Source organism: Melospiza melodia, chromosome 3, assembly GCF_035770615.1.
Source record: "Melospiza melodia melodia isolate bMelMel2 chromosome 3, bMelMel2.pri, whole genome shotgun sequence".
Taxonomy (NCBI): Eukaryota; Metazoa; Chordata; class Aves; order Passeriformes; family Passerellidae; genus Melospiza; species Melospiza melodia.
The window spans coordinates 139,013,672-139,036,986 of NC_086196.1; the positions used below are offsets into that span (position 1 = coordinate 139,013,672).

The 23,315-nt window shown below is 54.8% G+C and overlaps 1 protein-coding gene across 1 annotated transcript; it reads right to left on the minus strand.

Annotated features, from left to right (window-relative positions):
* Window positions 1-431: 431 nt before the first annotated feature.
* On the minus strand, window positions 432-22,585 carry LOC134416504 (clusterin-like). The gene is given in 10 exon segments (XM_063153211.1): window positions 432-590; window positions 673-854; window positions 1,084-1,310; window positions 2,740-2,853; window positions 4,188-4,605; window positions 7,859-7,981; window positions 7,983-8,030; window positions 11,116-11,264; window positions 12,015-12,108; window positions 22,494-22,585. Coding segments are annotated over 9 exon segments (1,359 nt in total). The 5' UTR covers window positions 12,106-12,108; window positions 22,494-22,585; the 3' UTR covers window positions 432-583.
* Window positions 22,586-23,315: the final 730 nt, after the last annotated feature.

Consider the following 23,315-nt stretch of genomic DNA (forward strand, 5'->3'; position numbering starts at 1 on the left):
CTGGGTTCCGTGCCCATGGCACTGGGACAGGCCCTGGCACTGGGATCCGGGTCCATGGGATGGGGACAGGCCCTGGCACTGGGTTCCGTGCCCATGGCACTGGGACAGGCCCTGGCACTGGGATCCGTGTCCATGTCCATGGCACTGGGATGGGGACAGGCCCTGGCACTGGGATTTGTGTCCATGAACTGGGACAGGCCCTGGCACTGGGATTTGTGTCCCACAGGATGGGGACAGGCCCTGGCACTGGGATTTATGTCCCACAGGATGGGGACAGGTCCCCAATCCTGGGCAGCTCTTGCTGGATCAGATTTGGGACCGGATCCTCATTCCTCAACTCCACAATTCCGCAAGGACGAAATTACGGAAAATTCCGAGGTTGTTTTTCCTCCTTTTTTCCCACAGGACGATCCCAAAAACTCCGTAGGCAGTTCCAGGGTGTTCAACTCTACCTTTATTTTCCGTTTGGGGCCCTGCAGGGTCCTGGCAGCAGGAAGGGTCAGGAGGGGAGAGGTGGCAGCGATGCTGAGAATTCCCCCCGGGAAGGGGGATCCGGAGGGGCGGCAGCGGTGGCATTGCGCGGCTACTCTCTGGAAATGAGGAAAAATCCGGGATGAGCCCGCTGTTATCCCTCGGAGGGGGGGTTTTTTGGGAATATCCCACAGGACTCACACGGCGTTCTCCTTGAAGCGCTGCAGCGCCTGCTGGGCCACGCTCTCCATGAACCGCGGGTCGTCCCAGGGGATGTCCCCGGGCACGGTGAGCGCCAGCGGCTCCGAGTCGAAGAGCTGCACCGTCACCTGCGTGTCCGGGGGCACCGAGGGGTCCTCGGGGTTCGGAGCCTTGGACAGCACCTGGAACGGGCGCCGGGGTCACCCCGTGGGAGAATCTGGGTTTGTGAGGTGGGAGCGGCCGCGGGAGAGCCCCAGGCGGGCCCCTGACCTTGGCTCCCATCCCGGCAGCATCCGGCTCTGCCAAGAGATTCCCGGCCGGAGCACAAAGAGCCTTTGTGGCCCTGTCCCACTTTCCGCCTTCCCATCCCCTTTCCCGGCCCCGATCCCGGCCCCATCCCGCCGGCCTCACCGTGGTGACCTGCAGGAAGCCGTCGGAGCCCATGGAGTGGTTGGCCAGGCGGGACACCCAGCCGAACTGGCGGTTCAGCTGGTCCAGCAGGCCGGAGGTGTTGAGCATTTCCTCCTGGAATTCCCGGAGCAGGGAATCGTAGCGGCGCGTGAAGCGCTCGGCCACGCGCACGGCGTCCTCCAGCTGCTCCCGCAGCTCCTGCTGAGAGGGATCCTCCTGCCCGCAGTCTGGGACAGGGTGGGATGGGGTCAGCACGGCCCTGCTGGCTTCATCCCATCCCATCCCATCCTGTCCCATCCCATCCCATCCCATCCCATCCCATCCCATCCCATCCCATCCCATCCCATCCCATCCCATCCCATCCCATCCCGTCCCGTCCCGTCCCGTCCCATCCTGTTCCATCCCATCCCCCCACACCCCAAAATGCACCCCAATCCACCCCATGCACCCCAAACCCTGAATTGTGCCCCCCATTCCTTTTCCCATTCCCTGTTCCTGTCCCATCCCCATTCCCAGTTTCTGATCTCCTTTCCCGTCCCCATACCCATCCCCATCCCTATTCCCATACCCGTTCCATCCCCATTCCTGTTCCCATCCCCATCTGCATCCCCGTCCCCATTCCCATCCCCATTCCAAGTTTTCCATCTCCTTTCCCATGCCCATTCCCATTTCCATTCCCCATCCCCATCCCATCCCCCCATGCCCCAAAATGCACCCCAAACCCTGAATTGTGCCTCCCATTCCTGTTCCCATTCCCATCACCATCTACATCCCTGTTCCTGTTCCATCCCCATTCTCATCCCCATTCCCAGTTTTCCATCTCCTTTCCCATCCCCATTCCCAATTCCCATTCCCATTCCCCTCCCCATTCCCAATTCCAATTCCCATCCCCATTCCCAGTTTTCCATCTCCTTTCCCATCCCCATTCCCAGTCCTGTCCCCATCCTGATTCCTGTTCCCATCCCCATCCCTGTTCCCACTCCCATCCTTGTTCTCATTCCCATTGCCATTCCTGTCCCCGTTCCACATTGCCATTCCTGTCCCCACTGCCATTCCCATCCCCATCTCCATTCCTGTTCCCGTTTCCGTCCCTGTCCCCGTTTCCATCCCCATTCCCATCCCTGTTCCCATCCCCGTTTTCCCATTCCCATTCCCGTCCCCGTCCCCATTCCCATTCCCGTTCCCATTCCCATTCCCATCCCCATTCTCTCCCCATTCCCAGTTTTCCATCTCCTTTCCCATCCCCATTCCTCTCCCCATCCCCTCATCCCTGTTCCTGTTCCCATTCCCATTCCCCATCCCGTCCCCATCCCCGTTCCCCATCCCCATTCCCATCCCATCCCATTCCCTGTTCCTGTCCCCATTCCCATCCCCACCCTATTCCCATTCCCACTCCCATCCCCATTTTTCCATCCCCTTTTCCATCCCCATTCCCGGTTCCCATCCCCATTCCCACCCCATTCCCTGTTCCTGTCCCCATTCCCATTCCCACCCCATCCCCATTTTTCCATCCCCATTTTTCCATCCCCATTCCCGGTTCCAGTCCCCATTCCCACCCCATTCCCTGTTCCTGTCCCCATTCCCATTCCCATCCCCATTTTTCCATCCCCATTTTTCCATCCCCATTCCCGGTTCCCGTCCCCATTCCCGGCTCACCCAGGGCCAGAATCTCCCGGCACTGCTCGCACTCATCCTTCATCCGCAGGCAGCCGGCCGAGTTCCGCCGGATCTCCCGGCAAACCATCCGGTCATTGCTGAAATTCCGGGATTCTGCGGGAATTCCGGGCTGGCCTCAGCGCCCCAAATCCCCCCCAGCCCCAGCAGGTCCCCCCCAGGTGCCAGAAAAGGGATTTTTCCTTGGAATTTGGGCCCCTCCCATCCCCAGGGCTGCGTTGGCAGACGGTGACGGCACCGGCTGCGACATTCCCAGAAAAAAACAAACACCAAAAAGACGTGAGCTGTAATCCCAAAAAAACCCAAAAAAACCCCAAAAAAACCCACCATTGGCTGCAATCTCTAGAAAAACAAACACCCAAAAAACATCAGCTGTAATCCCAAAAAACATCCACTGTAATCCCAAAATAACCAACACCAAAAAAACATCCTCTGCAATCCCCAAAAAAAAACCCAAATACCTTCAATATTCCCCAAAAAAACACCTGCAATATTCCCAAAAAACCCAAACACCTGCAGCATTACCCCCCAAAAATCCAGCAGCATTCCAAGAAAAACCCAACATCTCCAACATTCCCAAGCAAACCATCAGCAGCATTCCTAGAAAAACCAAACATTCCCAAAAAAAACCCATTCCCATGATGGCAGCCGGGATCGAGGTGGGACAACACCCCAAATCCCAGCCCACCACCAGCAGAGCTCGTGATTCCCAGGTTTCCATGGGAAATCCCTTTATGGAATCCCCAAACCCTCTAAAGTTGCAGAGGATTTTCTGGGAATCTTTGCTCAGAATCCTCCAAACCTTCTAAAGTTGCAAATGATTTTCTGGGAATTTTTTCTCAGAATCCTCCAAGGCTGCCGAGGAATTTCTGGGAATCTTTTCCCAGAATCCTCTAAACCCTCCAAAGTTGCAAAGGATTTTCTGGGAATCTTTTCTCAGAATCCTCCAAGTTTTCCAAGGATTTTCTGGGAATCTTTTCTCAGAATCCTCCAAACCTTCTAAAGTTGCAAAGGATTTTCTGGGACTCTTTTCTGAGAATCCCCAAATCCTCCCAAGTTTTCCAAGGATTTTCTGGGAATCTTTTCTCAGAATCCTCCAAACCTTCTAAAGTTGCAAATGATTTTTTGGGAATTTTTTCTCAGAGTCCTCCAAGGCTGCCGAGGAATTTCTGGGAATCTTTTCCCAGAATCCTCTAAACCCTCCAAAGTTGCAAAGGATTTTCTAGGAATCTTTTCTCAGAATCCTCCAATCTTTCCAAGGATTTTCTGGGAATCTTTTCTCAGAATCCTCCAAACCTTCTAAAGTTGCAAAGGATTTTCTGGGACTCTTTTCTGAGAATCCTCCCCAAGCTTCGCTGATTTCCCGCAACTCTTTTCCCCACCGGAATTCGGGATCCCCCACCCGCCATCCCGCTCCCCTCCATCCCCACCTGTCCCGAACTCTCCGGTGGGGTTCTCCCAGCTGCCCTGGGCGTCCTCCAGCATGCGCTGAGTGATCTGGAAGAGCGGCTGGAAGAGCTGCTGGAAGCCGCCGTGGCGGTGCGGGAAGAAGGGGAAGAAGTCTCCGGAGAAGCGCCGGGAGCGGCGCGGGAGGCGCAGCCGCTGCACCGGCGGCCCCAGCGCCTCGCGGAAGCCGCCGAAGGGCGCCTGGAAGAAGGGGTGGAGGCGGCTCTGGACGCGGGAGCTGTCGAGGAAGATGTCCTGGACGCCGTCCTCCATGAGGCCGAAGCGCTCCTCCAGGTCCTGCAGCTGCCGCTCCTGGCGCTCGTCGCGCTCCAGCAGCGAGTCCAGGCGCTCGCCGTCCACCCAGATGGAGATGGGAGACGAGTGGTTCAGGAATTCCTCCAGCTGGGAATGGGAACGGAGTCAGAACTTGGAATCCCTGGGCAATGTGGGATCCTGAACCTGAGACCCTCTGGGAATGGGATCGGGGAAATATCCCCCTTTCCTGGTATCCCTGATTGCTGTGGGATTCCTCAGCTGCCAAACCTCTGGGAATGGGATGAGGGCAAAATCCCCCACTGCTGGTATCCCTGTGTGATATGGGATCCTGCACATGGAGACCCTCTGGGAATGGGATCAGGACAAAATCCCTCTTTCCTGGGATCCCTGTGTGATGTGGCATTCTGTACCTGTGACCTGCTGGGAATGGGATCAAAACTCAGCCATTCCTGGGATCCTGCACCTGGAGACCCTCTGGGAATGGGATCAAAACCCAGCCATTCCCAGGACCCCACACCTGGAGACCCTCTGGGAATGGGATCAGGGCAAAATCCCCCTTTCCTGGTATCCCTGTGCCATGTGGGATCCTGCACCTGGAGACCCTCAGGGAATGGGATCAAAACCCAGCTGTTCCCAGGATCCCTCACCTGAGACCCTCTGGGAATGGGATCAAAACCCAGCCATTCCCAGGATCCCAGGCCATGTGGGATCCCACACCTGGAGACCCTCTGGGAATGGGATCAGGGCAAAATCCCCCTTTCCTGATATCCCTGTGAGATCCCTCAGCAGCCAAATCTCTGGGAATGGGAATGGGATGAGGCCAAAATCCGGCCCTTCCCGGTATTCCCGTGTGATGTGGGATCCCTGCCCAGCAGTTTACCAGTTAATGGGAATGGGATTGGGGTGAGGCTGAGTTCCCCCTTTCCCCGTACCCCGGTGTCCCTGATCTGCCTCGGGTCACTGATGGGAATGGGATCGGCCCAAATGTGGGAATGGGATCACCCTCAACCCCCTTTTCCCAGTACCCAGGTGCCCCTCCCCTGCCTGGAGTCACTAACGGGAATGGGAGTGGGATCATTCAATGGGATCACACCCAAATCCCCTTTTCCTGTATCCCGGTGCCCCTGAGCGGTGTGGGGTCACTAACGGGAATGGGATCATCCCAAATGTGGGATTGGGATCATCCCAAATCCCCTTTTCCTGTATCCCGGTGCCCCTGACCCGTGTGGGGTCACTAACGGGAATGGGATCATCCCAAATGTGGTATTGGGATCATCCCAAATCCCCTCTTCCTGTATCCCAGTGCCCCTGACCAGTGTGGGGTCACTAACGGGAATGGGATCATCCCAAATGTGGGAATGGGATCATCCCAAATCCCCTTTTCCTGCATCCCGGTGCCCCTGACCCGTGTGGGGTCACTAACGGGAATGGGATCATCCCAAATGTGGGAATGGGATCATCCCAAATCCCATTTTCCCAGTATTCCTGTGTCCCTCAGCCGCTGACGCTCTGGCTAATGGAATGGGATCATCCCCAATCCCCCCCCTCCATTTTTTTCCTGTTGTTTCCCCATTGTTTTCCCAGTATTTTCCTGGTTGTTTTTCCATTGTTTCCCCATTGTTTTTCCATTGTTTCACTGTTAATTTCCCCAGTGTTTCCCATTTTTTCCCCTGCTGTTTCCCTGTTTTTTCCCCTTTGTTTCCCTGATATTTTCCTGGTGTTTCCCTTTTTTTCCCCCAGTGTTTCCCCATTGTTTCACTGTTATTTCCATGTTGTTCCCCATTTTTCCCCATTGTTTTCCCACTCTTTCCCCTGTATTTCCCCATTGTTCCCTCATTATTTCCCCACTGTTCCCCTGGTTTTTCCCTGCTGTTTCCCCATTGTTTCTCGCTATTTCCTCATTGTTTCCCCATTGTTTCTCCATTATTTCCCCAATGTTTCCCTGGTGTTTCCCCAGTGTTTTCTCATTGTTTCCCCACTGTTTCACTATTTTTTTTCCTGCTATTTCCCCATTATTTCCCCAGTGTTTCCTCGTTATTTCTTCAGTGTTTGCCTCGTGTCTCCAGTTGTTTCCCTGCTGTTTTCCTGTTGTTTCCCTGTTATCTCTTTGTTGTTTTCCCAGTACTTCCCCATTGTCCCCCCAGTGCTTCCCCAGTGTCTCCTGTTGTTTGCCAGTTGTTTCCCCATTGTTTTCTTGGTATTTCCCTGTTATTTCCCCGTTATTTCCCCACTGGTTCCCTGCTATTTCCTTGGTGTTTCCCCAGTGTTTCCCCACTGTTTCCCCAGTATTCCTGGTTTTTTACCCACTTTTTCCCTGTTGTTTCCTGGTGTTTCCCCATTATTTCCCCTTTTTTTCCCTGCCATTTCCCCACTATTTCCCTGCTATTTTCCAGTATTTCCCCAGTCTTTCCCCAGTGTTTCCCAGTGTTTCCCTGTTGTTTCCCAGTGTTTCCCCCAGTGTTCCCCTAATGTTTCCCCACTATTTCCCCATTTTTTCTCCAGTGTTTCCCATTGTTTTCCCCAGTGTTTCTCTGTTGTTTTTCCATTTTTTCCCCCAGTGTTTTTCCAGTATTTCCCCAGTGTTTCCCAGAGTTTCCCTGGTATTTCCCCAGTGTTTCCCCGGTGTTTTCCTGGTGTTTCCCCACTGTTTCTCCATTGTTTCCCAGTATTTCCTTGTTGTTTCCCCATTTTTTTTCCCCACTGTTTCCTGGTATTTCCTCGTTGTTTCCCCGGTATTTCCCTGGTGTTTTCTCACTGTTTCCTGGTGTCTCCCCAGTGTTTCCCTGCTGTTTCCTGGTGTTTCCCCATTATTTTCTCGGTATTTCCTGCTTGTTTCCCCGGTGTTTCCCCACTGTTTCCAGTATTTCTCTCATTGTTTCCCCATTGCTTCCCCATTGTTTCCCAGTATTTCCTCGTTGTTTCCCCATTGTTTCCCCATTTTCTCCCCGCTGTTTCCCCATTGCTTCCCCATTGTTTCCCAGTATTTCCTCGTTATTTCCCTGGGTGGTCTCCCCATTTTCTCCCCGCTGTTTCCCCATTGCTTCCCCATTGTTTCCCAGTATTTCCTCGTTATTTCCCTGGTGTTTCCCCATTTTCTCCCCGCTGTTTCCCGGTGTTTCCCCACTGTTTTCCCAGTATTTCCTCGTTATTTCCCTGGTGTCTCCCCATTTTCCTCCCCACTGTTTCCCCATTGCTTCCCCATTGTTTCCCAGTATTTCCTCGTTATTTCCCTGGTGTCTCCCCATTTTCTCCCCGCTGTTTCCCCCATTGCTTCCCCATTGTTTCCCAGTATTTCCTCATTATTTCCCTGGTGTCTCCCCATTTTCTCCCGCTGTTTCCCCGCTGTTTCCCAGTGTGTTTCCCCGCTGTCGTGCCTCACCTGCCGGCCCACGAGCCCGGCGCCGCTGCGGCAGGTGCGCGAGTAGAAGCGGAGGCAGCGCTGCCGCAGGCAGGGCTTGCAGCTCTCCCACAGCGCCTGCACCGAGGCATTGCAGCGCTCGCCCCCGCGCCGACAGCTCCTGCTCCTTCTGCCGCGCCAGCTGCACCGCTTCCTGCCGGGAATGCCGCGCTCAGATCCGCGTTCCCGGAGCACCGGGAAGCGGCCGAGTCCCAGCACGGCAGTCCAGAGTCCTGGGAGTGGCTGAGTCCCAGCACGGCATTCCCAGAACACAGCAATCCCAATCCGGCATTCCCAGAGCACTGGGACACCCCAATCCCCACACGGCATTCCCAGATTCCCAGAATATCCCATTCTCAAGCATTGCACTCTCACAGCCCGGGACACCCAAACTTCCACACAGCATTCCCAGGGCCCCGAGACACCCCAACTCCCACATGGCATTCCCAGAGTTCCAGGACACACAATCCCAAGCATTCCCAGAGGACACAAAAACTCACAATTCCCAAGCATTCCCAATCCTGCCACTCCCAGATTCCACGGACACCCCAATCCCAAGCACAGCATTCCGAGAGTCCTGGGACACCCCAATCCCCAGCACGGCTTTTCCAGAACCCTGGCAGCCGCTGATTCCCAGCACAGCATTCCCAGAGCCCCAGGACACCCCAATCCCAGCATGGCATTTCCAGATTCCCAGGACACCTCAATCCCAAGCATGGCATTCCCAGATTCCCAGGAGCTGCTGTTTCCCAGCACAGCATTCTCAGAGCCCCAGGACACCCCAATCCCAAGTACGCTATTCCAGGACACTGCAACTCCCACACAGCATTTCCAGAGTCCCAGAACACCCCAATCCTCACCCCAATCCCAAGTACGCTATTCCCAGGACACTGCAACTCCCACACAGCATTTCCAGAGTCCCAGAACACCCCAATCCCCGGCACAGCATTCCCAGAGTCCTGGGACACAGTGATCCCAATCCTCTCATTCCCAGAGCCCTGGGAGCAGTCGAGTCCCAGCACAGCATTCCCAGATTCCAGAACTCTCAACCCCCAGCATGGCATTCCCAGAATCCTGGGACAACTCAACCCCCACATGGCATTCCCAGAGTCCCAGGACACCCCAATTCCCGCATGGCATCCCCTGTTCCCAGAACACAGCGATCCCCAGGATAACAATCCCTGCTCCCAGGGCCACCCCGACCCCTGACACAGCATCCCCCATTCCAGGACATCCAATCCCTGACACAGCAATCCCCGTTCCAGGGGACACTCCAACCCTGACACAGCATTCCCTGTTCCCGGGACACATCGATCCTGACACAACAATCGCTGTGCCCAGGACACCCAACCCCTGACACAGCATTCCCTGTTCCCGGAAACACATCGATCCTGACACAACAATCGCTGTTCCCAGGACACCCAACCCCTGACACAACAATCGCTGTTCCCCGGACACCCAACCCCTGACACAGCAATCGCTGTTCCCGGGATGGCATCCCTGTTCCCAGAACACACCGATCCCGACAGCACTCCCAATTCCTGGGACACACCATTCCCTGGATCCAGGAGACGCCATTTCTAGGATGGCGTCCCCCCTTCCCAATCCTGGCCCATCCCATTCCCAGTCCACCCCATTCTCACTCCATCCCATTCCCAGTCCAACCATTCCTGGCCCATCTCAATCTCATTCCTGGCCCATCCAATCCCAAATCCCATTCCCATACCCATCCCGTTCCCATCCCTGTCCCGATCTCAATCTCAAATCCCAATCCCAATCCCAAATCCCAATCCCACACCTCCTTCCCACGCTGTGCCTGCTGCAGGGAGCGCAGCAGCTCCTGGTGCCCGCGGCCACTCTGCTGCATTCCCATACCAATTCCCAATCTCAATCCCAATCCCATTCCCAATCCTGACCCAATTCCATTCCTGTCCCTGTTCCCCATCCCAATCCCAAACCTCGCTTTCTGTGCTGTGCCTGCTGCAGGGAGTGCAGCAGCTCCTGGTGCCCGCAGCTGCTGCGCTCCGCTCATATTTCTGCTCCTGACCCAATCCCATTCCCGTTCTCAATCCCAAATCCCATTCCCAATCCCAATCCCATTCCTACCTCCTTCCCGCACTGCGCCTCCTGCAGGGAGCGCAGCAGCTCCTGGTGCCCACAGTCGCTGCACCTCACTCCCATTCCTGGTCCCATTCCTCACCCAATCCCATTCTCTATCCCATTCCTGATCCAAATCCCAATCCCAATCCCAATCCCACACCTCCTTGCCGTGCTGCGCCTGCTGCAGGGAGCGCAGCAGCTCCCAGTGCCCATGGCCATTGTGTTCCCATCCCATTCCTGTTCCCAATCCATTCTCATTCCTGATCCCAAATCCCAATCCCAAATCCCATTCCCTTTCCAATCCCAAATTGCATTCCCAATCCAAATCCCAATCCCAATCCCGTTCCCACACCTCCTTGCCACGCTGCGCCTTCTGCAGGGAGCGCAGCAGCTCCTGGTGCCCTCGCGGTCGCTGCGCTGCACTCCCGATCCCATTCCCAATCCCATCCCTCACCAATCACACTCCAATCCTGTTCCCAGTCCCATCCCTCACCCGACCACAGTCCCAATCCCATTCCCAAATCCCAATCCAATCCCAAATCCCATTCCCAATCCCACTCCCACACCTCCTTGCCGCACTGTGCCTGCTGCAGGGAGCGCAGCAGCTTCTGGTGCCCGCGGTCGCTGCACTGCACTCCTGTTCCCATTCCTATCTCATTCCTGTCCCAAATCCCATTCCAATCCCAATCCCCATTCCCAATCCCAATCCCAATCCCAATCCCAAATCCCATTCCCAATCCAAAATCCAATCCCAATCCCATCCACACCTCCTTGCCGCGCTGTGCCTGCTGCAGGGAGCGCAGCAGCTCCTGACGGCCGCGGTTTGCTGCGCTGCACTCCCAATCCCATTCCCAATCCCAATCCCAAATCCCATTCCTAATCCAAAATCCTGTTCCCAATCCCAATCCCAATCCCAATCCCAATCCCAATCCCATTCCTGTCCCAAATCCCAATCCCATTCCCAATCCCATTCCCACACCTCGTTGCCGCGCCGTGCCTGCTGCAGGGAGCGCAGCAGCTCCTGGTGGCCACGGTCGCTGCGCTGCACTCCCGTTCCCAATCCCAATCCCAAATCCATTCCCATTCCCAATCCCAATCCCAATCCAATTCCCAATCCCAATCCCAATCCCATCCCACACCTCCTTTCCGCGCTGCGCCTGCTGCAGGGAGCGCAGCAGCTCCTGGTGGCCGCGGTCGCTGCGCTGCAGCAGCTCCTGCATCCTGCGCACGCCCTGCAGCGCCCGCTCCACCTCCGCGTCCACCACGCGGCTGCCCGCGGCCGACAGCTCTGCGGGGAGGGGAAAAGTGGGGTGAAAAATGGGGGGAAAAGTGGGGGAAAATTGGGGGAAATATCCGGGGAAACTGGGGAAAAATTGAGGGGAAAGTGGGGAAAAGTGGGGGAAAAGTGGGGGAAATATCCAGGGAAAAGTGTGGGAAATATCCTGGGGAAAGCGGGGGGAAATATTGGGGAAAGTGGGGAAAAATTGGGGGGAAAGTGGGGAAGTATCACGGGGAAATATCTGGGGGAAAATGGGGGGAAAGTGGGGGGAAATATCAGGAGGAAATACCAGGGGTAAAAGCGGGGGTAAAATGGGGAAAAATTGGGGAAAATGGTGGAAAATTTGGGGGAAAATCAGGGAAAAGAGACCCTGTGACCCCATCTCCCCCAGCACCCCCATACTGAAAACCCATCACGTCCCCTGAGGCTTGATCCCCCAAAATGAGACCCTGTGACCTCCCCCCAAAACTAAAACCTCCGATCCTGCCCCAAAACCCCCCAAAATGAAAACCTGCGGCATCCTCTGGGGACGTGACCCCCTCAAAATGAAAATCCATGACCCCCCCCGTCCCCCAAGCCCCCCAAAATGAGACCCTGTGACCCTCCCAAACCTCCCCAAAATGGGACCCAGTGACCCCCCCCCACTGTCCCCAACCCCCCCAAAATGGGACCCCACGACCGGACCCTCCCAAACTCCCCAATTTGAACCCCAAACCTCCCCAAATTTCACCCCCAGCCCCCCAAATTCACCCCTCTCACCTCGGAGCTCCCCGGGGGGCAGCAGCGCCTCAGCCCCGCCCAGCGCCAGGAGCGCCAGCAGCGACAGCGACAGGGACAGTGACAGCGCCATGGCCTGGGGACAGCGACAGGGACAGGGTGAGGGGACAGGGACAGCGACAGTGACAGCGACAGCGCCATGGCCTGGGGACAGCGACAGGGACACAGTCAGGGTGAGGGGACAGGACAGTGACAGCGCCATGGCCTGGGGACAGCGACAGGGACAGGGACAGGGTGAGGGGACAGGGACAGGGGTCAGGGGACAGGGACAGAGTCAGGGGACAGGGACATGGCCTGGGGACAGGGACAGGGACAGGGTGAGGGGACAGTGACAGGGACAGTGACAGTGACAGTGACAGCGCCATGGCCTGGGGACAGCGACAGGGACAGGGACAGGGTGAGGGGACAGCGACAGGGACAGTGACAGGGACAGGGACATGGCCTGTGGACAGCGACAGGGGACAGGGTGAGGGGACAGGGACAGGGACAGCGCCATGGCCTGGGGACAGCGACAGGGACACAGTCAGGGTGAGGGGACAGGGACAGCGACAGTGACAGCGACAGCGCCATGGCCTGGGGACAGCGACAGGGACACAGTCAGGGGTGAGGGGACAGGGACAGTGACAGCGCCATGGCCTGGGGACAGCGACAGGGACAGGGACAGGGTGAGGGGACAGGGACAGGGTCAGGGGACAGGGACAGAGTCAGGGGACAGGGACATGGCCTGGGGACAGGGACATGGGACAGGGTGAGGGGACAGTGACAGGGACAGTGACAGTGACAGTGACAGCGCCATGGCCTGGGGACAGCGACAGGGACAGGGACAGGGTGAGGGGACAGCGACAGGGACAGTGACAGGGGACAGGGACATGGCCTGTGGACAGCGACAGGGACAGGGTGAGGGGACAGGGACAGGGACAGCGCCATGGCCTGGGGACAGGGACAGGGTCAGGGGACAGGGACAGGGGACAGAATCAGGGACAGAGGACAGGGACAACGCCATGGCCTGGGAAAGCAAGAGGGACAGGGACAGTGACAGGGTCAGGGGACAGGGACATGGTCAGGGGACAGGGACAGTGCCATGGTCTGGGGGAGGGGACAGGGGGGACAGGGTGGGACAGGGGGGTCAGGGACAGAGACAGGGACAGGGACAGCAGGGTCAGAAAGGGATGGGGGGACAGGGATGGGGACAGGGATGGGGACAGGGATGGGGACAGGGACAGTGGGGTCAGAACAGAATAGGGGGACAGGGACAGGGATTGGGGACAGGGACAGGGGGGTCAGGGGGGGACAGGGGGGGACAGGAGAGGACAAGAGACAGGAGATGGAGCAGGGGGCGTCGGGGGGGGGGACAGGGACAGGAGGGGACAGGGACAGGGGACAGGGCCAGGGCCGGGGGGGGACAGGGACAGGGCCGGGGGGGGGGTCAGGGGACAGGGCCAGGGCCGGGCCCGCCCCTCCCCCCCCTCCCGGACTGTGACTCATCCCCCCCCCCCCCCCGCCCCTCCCCCCCCCAACCCAAACAAACCCCGAGCGGGAAACGGGGGGCGGGGGGGGCAGGGCGGGGGTTTTGGGGGGCTGAGGGGTTTGGGGAGGTTTAGGAGCTTTTGGGGGGGTCCTTGGGCACGTGGGGGACTGGGGGGCACTGGGGCGGTTTTAGGGGGGCACTGGGCCACGGGGGGGGTGGGCAGGGGGATTTTGGGGGTCCCTGGGCAGTGGGGTGATTTTAGGGGGGTTTAGGGGGGCACTTGTGGGGGTCCCCGGGCACGGACGGGGTTTGGGGGGGTCGGGGGGTGTTTAGGGGGGCACTGGGGTGGTTGTGGGGCCATGGGCGGTTTGGGGGGGTCAGGGGTGTTTAGGGGGGCACTTGTGGGGGGCTCCGAGCACTGAGGGGGTCCCTGGGCATTGAGGGGGGTTTGGGGGGAGTTTAGGGGGGTCCTGAGCGCAGAGGGGAGGGGGGTCCCCGAGCATTGGGGAGTTTTGGGGGCAGGGAAGGGTTTAGGGGTCCCTGGGCACTGAGGGGGGGTCTCGGGGGTCCCTGGGGGGCGGCCCCGGTTCCTTTTTATCCCCCTCCCCAAATAAAGGAGCGGCCCCGGTTCGTGTTCCCCCCTCCCCAAATAAAGGAGCGGCCCCGGTTCCTTTTATCCCCCTCCCCAAATAAAGGAGTGGGCCCGGTTCCCTTTATCCCCCTCCCCAAATAAAGGAGCGGCCCCGGTTCCTTTTATCCCCCTCCCCAAATAAAGGAGCGGCCCCGGTTCCTTTTATCCCCCTCCCCAAATAAAGGAGCGGCCCCGGTTCCTTTTATCCCCCTCCCCAAATAAAGGAGTGGGCCCGGTTCCCTTTATCCCCCCACCTCCCCAAATAAAGGAGCGGCCCCGGTTCCCCTTTTATCCCCCTCCCCAAATAAAGGAGCGGCCCCGGTTCGTTCCCCCCTCCCCAAATAAAGGAGCGGCCCCGGTTCCCTTTATCCCCCTCCCCAAATAAAGGAGCGGCCCCGGTTCCCTTTTATCCCCCTCCCCAAATAAAGGAGCGGCCCCGGTTCCTTTTATCCCCTCCCCAAATAAAGGAGCGGCCCCGGTTCCTTTTATCCCCCTCCCCAAATAAAGGAGCGGCCCCGGTTCCCTTTTATCCCCCTCCCCAAATAAAGGAGCGGGCCCCGGTTCCTTTTATCCCCCTCCCCAAAATAAAGGAGCGGCCCCGGTTCCTTTTATCCCCCTCCCCAAATAAAGGAGCGGCCCCCGGTTCCTTTTATCCCCCTCCCCAAATAAAGGAGCGGCCCCGGTTCCCTTTATCCCCCTCCCCAAATAAAGGAGCGGCCCCGGTTCGCGTTCCCCCCTCCCCAAATAAAGGAGCGGCCCCGGTTCGTTCCCGCCCTCCCCAAATAAAGGAGCGGCCCCGGTTCCCTTTATCCCCCTCCCCAAATAAAGGAGCGGCCCCGGTTCCCTTTATCCCCCTCCCCAAATAAAGGAGCGGCCCCGGTTCCTTTTATCCCCCTCCCCAAATAAAGGAGCGGCCCCGGTTCCTTTTATCCCCCTCCCCCAAATAAAGGAGCGGCTCCGGTTCGTTCCCCCCTCCCCAAATAAAGGAGCGGCCCCGGTTCCTTTTATCCCCCTCCCCAAATAAAGGAGCGGCCCCGGTTCCTTTTATCCCCCTCCCCAAATAAAGGAGCGGCCCCGGTTCGTGTTCCCCCCTCCCCAAATAAAGGCGCGGCCCGGTCCCTTTATCCCCCTCCCCAAATAAAGGAGCGGCCCCGGTTCCCTTTTATCCCCCTCCCCAAATAAAGGAGCGGCCCCGGTTCCCTTTTATCCCCCTCCCCAAATAAAGGAGCGGCCCCGGTTCCTTTTATCCCCCTCCCCAAATAAAGGAGCGGCCCCGGTTCGTTCCCCCCTCCCCAAATAAAGGAGCGGCCCCGGTTCCTTTTATCCCCCTCCCCAAATAAAGGAGCGGCCCCGGTTCCCTTTTATCCCCCTCCCAAATAAAGGAGCGGCCCCGGTTCGTGTTCCCCCCTCCCCAAATAAAGGCGCGGCCCCCGGTCCCTTTTATCCCCCTCCCCCAAATAAAGGAGCGGCCCCGGTTCCTTTTATCCCCCTCCCCAAATAAAGGCGCGGCCCTGGTTCATGTTCCCCCCTCCCCAAATAAAGGAGCGGCCCCGGTTCGTGTTCGGTTCCCCCCCTTCGTGGGAGCCGCCGCCTCCTCCGGGATTGTGCAATTCCCAAATGAAACCCAAACACGCCCGAAATAATCCAAATAAAACCAGATGAATCCAAGAATCCAAGTAAAAAAAAACAAACCCAAATAGAACCCAAATAAAACCCAAATGAACCAAAATAAGACCCAAATAAGACCCAAATAAGACCAAAAAGAACCCAAAAAGAAGTACCCAAATAAAACCAAATAAAACCAACTTAAAAAATCAAACCCAAATAAATCCAAAATAATCCAAATAAAACCAAATGAATCCAAATAAAAAAGAAAAACAACCAAACCCAAATAAAACCCAAATAAACCCAAATAAAACCGAAATAAGTCCCAAATAAAAACTACATAAAAACTAAAAAAAAGCTAAAAAAAAAAAATAATACCCAAATAATACCCAAATAAAACCCAAATAAATCCCAAATAAAAACCCAAATAAACCCCAAATAAATCCCAAATAAAAACCCAAATAAACCCCAATTAAATACCAATGAATTCCAAATATATCCTAAATAAAAACCCAAATAAACCCCAAATAAACCCCAAATAAATCCCAAATAAAACCCCAAATAGATCCCAAATAAAAACCCAAATAAATCCCAAATAAAAACCCAAATAAACCCTAAATAAGCCCAAATAAAAACCTAAATAAACCCCAAATAAATCCCAAATAAAAACCCAAATAGCCCCCAAAGAGCGCCGGGCCAGCCCCGCTCCCTCCCGGCCTTGTGCAATGCGGGCCCGGCTCGGGGGGCCGCTGTCCCCAACCCCCCCCGGCACCGCAGGGTGACACTGCAGGAACGGCGGCCAAAAACTGCCCGGAAACCAAAACACGGCAAAAACACCGCAAAAAATACAGCAGGAAACCAAACACAGCAAAAACACAGCCCAAAAACTGAAACACAGCCCAAAAACTGCCCGGAAACCAAACACGGCAAAAACACAGCCCAAAAACCTGCCCAGAAACCAAACACAGCAAAAACACAACAAAAAACAGCCAGGAAACCAAACACGGCAAAAAACACAGGCCAAAAACTGAAACACAGCCCAAAAACTGCCCAGAAACCAAACACAGCAAAAACACAGCAAAAAACAGCCAGGAAACCAAACACGGCAAAAAACACAGGCCAAAAACTGCCCGGAAACCAAACCCGGCAAAAACACAGCAAAAAACACAGCAAAAAACTGAAACACAGCCCAAAAACAGCCAGGAAACCAAACACGGCAAAAACACAGCAAAAAACAGCCAGGAAACCAAACCCAGCAAAAACACAGCCCAAAAACTGAAACACAGCCCAAAAACTGCCCGGAAACCAAACACAGCAAAAAAACACAGCCTGGGAACCAAAACACAGCAAAAAACAGCCCAGAAACCCAAAAACCAGCCAAAAATATAGCTCAGAAACCGAAACACAGCCCAGAAACTGAAACACAGCAAGAAACACAGCCTGGAAACCAAAACACAGCCCAAAAACTGCCCAGAAACCAAACACAGCTAAAAACACAGCCTGAAAACCAAAACAGAGCCCAAAAACTGCCCAGAAACTAAAACACAGCCCAAAAACTGCCGGAAACCAAACACAGCAAAAAACACAGCCCAGAAACTGAAACACGGCCCAGAAACCAAGAAACAGCCCCAAAAACTGCCCAGAAACCAAAATCACAGCCCAAAAGAGCCCCAGAAACCAAACACAGCCCAGAAGCCACAAAACACAGCCCAAACCCCCCCAAAACAGCCAAAAACAGCCCAGAAACCAAAACACAGCCCAAAACTGCCCGGAAACCAAAACACAGCAAAAAACACAGCCCAGAAACCAAAACACAGCCCAGAAACTCAAACACAGCCCCAAAACCCAAAAACCAGCCCCAAAAACAGCCCAGAAACCGAAACACAGCCCGGAAACCAAACTCAGCCCAGAAACTCAAAATACAGCCCCAAAAACCAGCCAGAAACCAAACACAGCCCCAAAACACAGCCAGAAACAAAAATAAAACCAGCCCAAAAACCAAAACACAGCCCAAAAATACAGCCCAAAACCCCAAAAAACAGCCCAAAAACACAGCCCTGAAACCCCCAAAAACACAGGCCAAAACACAGCCCAAAAACCAAAACACAGCCCAGAAACTCAAACACAGCCCAGAAACCAAAACACAGCCCAGAAACTCAAAAACACAGCCCCAACCCCCCCCAAAAATGGCCAAAAAAAAACCCCCAAAAACATCCCAGAAAACTCAAAACGCAGCCCCAAAACCAGGAGAACACAGCCCAAACCCCAAAACACAGCCAAATCCAAAAAAACCCCCACCAAATCCTAAAATCCCAAAATCCAAAAAAACCCCCACCAAATCCTAAAACCCCCATCCCAAACAATCCCCCCAAATACGAAAAAAAACCCCGACCCATATATCCCAAATCACCGCCCATTCCCCGAACCCTAAAATCCCAAATAACCCCGTGTGCCCCAAATCCCAAATAACCCCGTGTATCCCAAATCCCAAATAACCCCGTGTGTCCCAAATCCCAAATCCCAAATAACCCCATGTATCCCAAATCCCAAATAACCCCGTCTGTCCCAAATCCCAAATAACCCCGTGTGTCCCAAATCCCAAATAACCCCATGTATCCCAAATCCCAAATCCCAAATAACCCCGTGTGTCCCAAATCCCAAATAACCCCCATGTATCCTAAATCCCAAATCCCAAATAACCCCGTGTGTCCCAAATCCCAAATAACCCCGTGTGCCCCAAATCCCAAATCCCAAATAACCCCGTGTGTCCCAAATCCCAAATAACCCCGTGTGCCCCAAATCCCAAATAACCCCGTGTGTCCCAAATCCCAAATAACCCCATGTATCCCAAATCCCAAATCCCAATAACCCCGTGTGGCCCCAAATCCCAAATAACCCCGTGCTGCCCCAAATCCCAAATAACCCCGTGTGTCCCAAATCCCAAATAACCCCATATATCCCAAATCCCAAATAACCCCGTGTGTCCCAAATCCCAAATAACCCCGTGTGTCCCAAACCCCAGATCCCAAATAACCCCGCGTGTCCCAAACCCCAAATCCCAAATAACCCCGCCTGTCCCAAATAACCCCGTGTGTCCCAAACCCAAATCCCAAACAACCCCGCATGTCCCAAATCCCAAATCCCAAATAACCCCGTGTGCCCCAAATCCAAATCCCAAATCACCCCGTGTGTCCCAAATCCCAAATCCAAATAACCCCGTGTGTCCCAAATCCCAAATCCCACCCCCCCGGATCCCAAATAACCTCACAAACCCCAAATCGCCTCCCCATCCCAAAAGGACCCCCCCAAAATCCCAAATCACCCCCCTGCATCCAAATCCCTAACAGCCCCTGCATCCTAAATAACCCCCCCAAATCCCAAATGACCCCCACCCCCAAATCCCAAACCCCCCCCCACACCCCAAATAACCTCGCGTGCCCCAAATCCTAAATAACGTCTCCACACATCCCAAATCACCCCCCTGCACCCCAAATAACTCCATATATCCCAAATAACCCCTCCATCCAAATCCCAAACAACCCCCCCAAAACCCAAATAACCCCCCAAATCCCAAATAACTCCCCCAAATCCCAAATCCTAAATAACCCCATAAATTCCAAATCCCAATTTACCCCCATCCCAAAATAACCCCCCAAATCCTAAATAACCCCCCAAAACCCCAATAACCCCACCCATCCCCAAAAGTAACCCCCCTGTCCCAAATAACCCCACATATCCCAAATCACCCCACATATCCCAAATCCCAAATAACTCCCCCAAATCCTAAATATCCCCATCCCAAAATAACCCTCCAAATCCTAAATAACCCCCCAAGTCCCAAATCTTAAATAACCCCATAAATCCCAAATCCCAATTTACCCCCATCCCAAAATGATCCCCCAAATCCTAAATAACCCCCCAAATCCCAAATCCTAAATAACCCCATAAATCCCAAATCCCAATTTACCCCCCATCCCAAAATAACCCCCCAAATCCTAAATAATCCCCCAAAACCCAAATAACCCCCCAAATCTCAAATAACCCCATATATCCCAAATCCCAAATAACTCCCCCAAATCCCAATTTACCCCCATCCCAAAATAATCCCCCAAATCCTAAATAACCCCCAAATCCCAAATCTTAAATAACCCCATAAATCCCAAATCCCAATTTACCCCCCAATCCCAAAATAACCCCCCAAATCCTAAATAACCCCCCAAAATCCAAATCACCCCTCAAATCTCAAATAACCCCCCAAATCTCAAATAACCCCAAATATCCCAAAGCCCAAATAACTCCCCCCAAATCCTAAATAATCCCCATCCCAAAATAACCCCCCAAATCCTAAATAACCCCCCAAACCCCACATAACCCCCCAAATCCCAAATTAACCCCATAAATCCCAAATCCTAATTTACCCCCATCCCAAAATAACTCCCCAAATCCTAAACAACCCCCCCAAAACCCAAATAACCCCCCAAATCTCAAATCACCCCACATATCCCAAAGCCCAAATAACTCCCCCAAATCCTAAATAATCCCCATCCCAAAATAATCCCCCAAATCCCAAATCTTAAATAACCCCATAAATCCCAAACCCCAATTTACCCCCCCATCCCAAAATGATCCCCCAAATCCTAAATAACCCCCAAATCCCAAATCACCCCCCAAATCTCAAATAACCCCATAAATCCCAAATAACCCCCACATATCCCAAATCCTAAATAACTCCCCCAAATCCCAATTTACCCCCATCCCAAAATAACCCCCCAAATCCTAAATAACCCCCCAAAACCCAAATAACCCCCCAAACCCCACATAACTCCCCTGCACCCCAAATCCTAAATAACCCCCCCACATCCCAAATCACCCCTCCATCCCGAAATAACCCCGCAAATCCCACAAAACCCCCCTGCACCCCAAATCCTAAATAACGCCCCCACATCCCAAATCACTCCTCCATCCCAAATCCCAAATAACTCCTCATTCCCCCCCAAAAAAAAAACCCCAAAAACCCCAAATCACCCCCCTGCACCCCAAATTCCGCTCCCCAAATCCCGAATCACCCCCCCCCCCGCATCTCAAATCCCAAACAACCCCTCCCGAAATCCCAAATCCCCCCTAATCGCCCCAAATCCCCCCTAATCCCCCCAAATCCCAAATCCCCGCTCGGTCCTGCCCGTGCGGGGAATTGTGGGAAATTCCCGCCGAGCATCCGCCCGCTCCATCCCCGCCCCCACCACCCCAAAAACCGCCCGGGGACCCCCAAAAATGGGAGGGAAAAAGGGGGGGAAAGGGGGCGGGGAAAGGGGATTTGGGGTTCAGGATTTGGGATTGAGGGTTCGGGATTTGGGGGGTCCGGGGATTTGGGGATTTGGAAATTTGGGATTCAAAAATTTAGGATAGAAGGGTTCAGGGATTCGGGGTTTGGGGGGTTTGGGGGATTTGGGGGTTCAGGGTTTTGGGATTCGGGGAGTTCTGGGATTTGGAAAATCCGGGGGTTTGAGGATTTGGGGTCAGCGATTCGGGGGTTTGGGGTTCGGGGGTTATGGGGATTTGGGGTTCAGCGATTCGGGGGTTTGGGGTTTGAGGATTTGGGGTTTGGAGGTTCGGGGGAGTTTTGGGATTTGAGGTTGGATTCGAGGAGTTCTGGGATTTGGGAATTTGGGGACTCGGAGTTTGGGGATTCGGGAATTTGGGGTTCGGGGATTCAGGAATTCGGAGTTGGAGGATTTGGGGTTCGGGGATTCAGGGATGGGGGTTCAGGGACTCGGGAGTTCAGGGATTCAGGACTTGGGGATTCAGAGATTTGGGAATTTGGGGGTTGGGGGATTCGAGGGTTTGGGATTTGGAGGCCGGGGGTTCGGGGTTCGAAGTTCGAGGACTTGGAGGTTCGGGGATTCAGGGATTTGGAGTTTCGGGGTTCAGGATTCAGGGATTTGGGATTCGGGGGTTCGGGAATTGGGAGTTCAGGGATTCAGGGATTCGGGAATTTGGGGATTTCGAATTCGGAATTCTAGGATTTGGGGTTCAGAGGTTCGAGCATTCGGGAGTTCGGGGATTGGGAATTTGGGGGTTCGGGATTCAGGGATTTGGAGATGGGGGTTCAGGGATTCGGGGATTTGGGGGTTCGGGGATTTGGGTTGCGAGGTTCGGGGATTTGGAATTGGGGTTCGGGATTCAGGGATTTGGGATTCGGGGGTTCGGGGATTCAGGGGTTTGGGATTCAGGATTGGGGGGTTCGGGATTTGGGGGTTCGGGGTTGGGAGATTGGCGGGTGCCAGGATTCGGGGATTCAGGGATTTGGGGTTCGGGATCTGGGGGTTCGAGAGTTCGGGGATCTGGGGATGGGGGTTCAGGGATTCGGGGATTGGGATTTGGGGGTTCGAGGATTCCAGGTTCGGGAATTTGGGGGTTCGGAGATTCGGAGGTGCCGGGATTCGGGGATTGGGAGATTTGGGATTCGGGGATTTAGGGGTTCAGGGATTCAGGAATTCGGGGTTCGGGGATTTGGGGGTTCAGGGATTCGGGAATTCGGGGTTCGGGATTTGGGGGTTCAGGGATTCGGGATTCAGGGACTTGGGATTCAGGAGTTTGGAGCTCAGGGATTTGGGGTTCGGGGATTTGGGGGTTCGAGAGTTCGGGGATTTGGGGATGGGAGTTCAGGGTTTCGGAGATTTGGGGTTCGGGGATTTCGGGGGTTCGGGAATTTAGGGGTTCGGGGTTCCGGGGGTTCGGGGTTGCCGCAGTGCCGTACCCGCCGTCCCGCTCCGCTGCCGGTGCCGGGGCCGCTCCGGTGCCGCTTTATCCCCGGGCCGGTCCCGGTCCCGCCCCGTCCCCGCTCCGGAGCTTTCTGGAACGGCCCCGGCACCGCCCCGGCCTGGCCGCGGGCCCCAGATTCGCTAATTAATTAATGTATGCATTAATTAACTCCCGGCACCGCCCTCTGCCCGGCCCGGCCTGGCCGCGGGCCCGGGGTCCGCTAGTTAATTAATGGTATTCATTAATTAACTCCCGGCTCCGCGGCCAACCCTGCCCGGCCTGGCCGCGGGCCCGGGACTTCGCTAATTAATTAATTAATGTATGCATTAATTAACTCCCGGCTCCGCCCTCTGCCCGGCCGCGGGCCTGGGATTAGCTAATTAATTTATTTATTCATTAATTAACTCCCGGAACTGCCCCGGGGATTTCAGACCCGGCCCGGAGGGGGCGTTTCGCAAATTAATTAATTAATTAATTAATTAATTCTCGCCCCATCCCGGAGAATTTCGCAAATTAATTAGTTTATTAATTACTTCCCGACCCGGCCCGGGGAAGGGGGTGGTTTGCAAATATTAATGAATTTATTCATTAATTAACTCCCCGGAACTGGCCCGGGATTTCCGACCCGGCTCGGAGAGGGGAGTTCGCAAATTAATGAATTTGTTCATTAATTAATTCCCGAGCAACAAACAATCAAATTCATTAATTTGTTCATTTGTTCATTTATTCATTTATTTATTTATTTATTTATTCATTTATTTATTTATTTATTAATTCTCGGAACTGCCCCGGGGATTTCCGACCCGGCCCGGAAGGG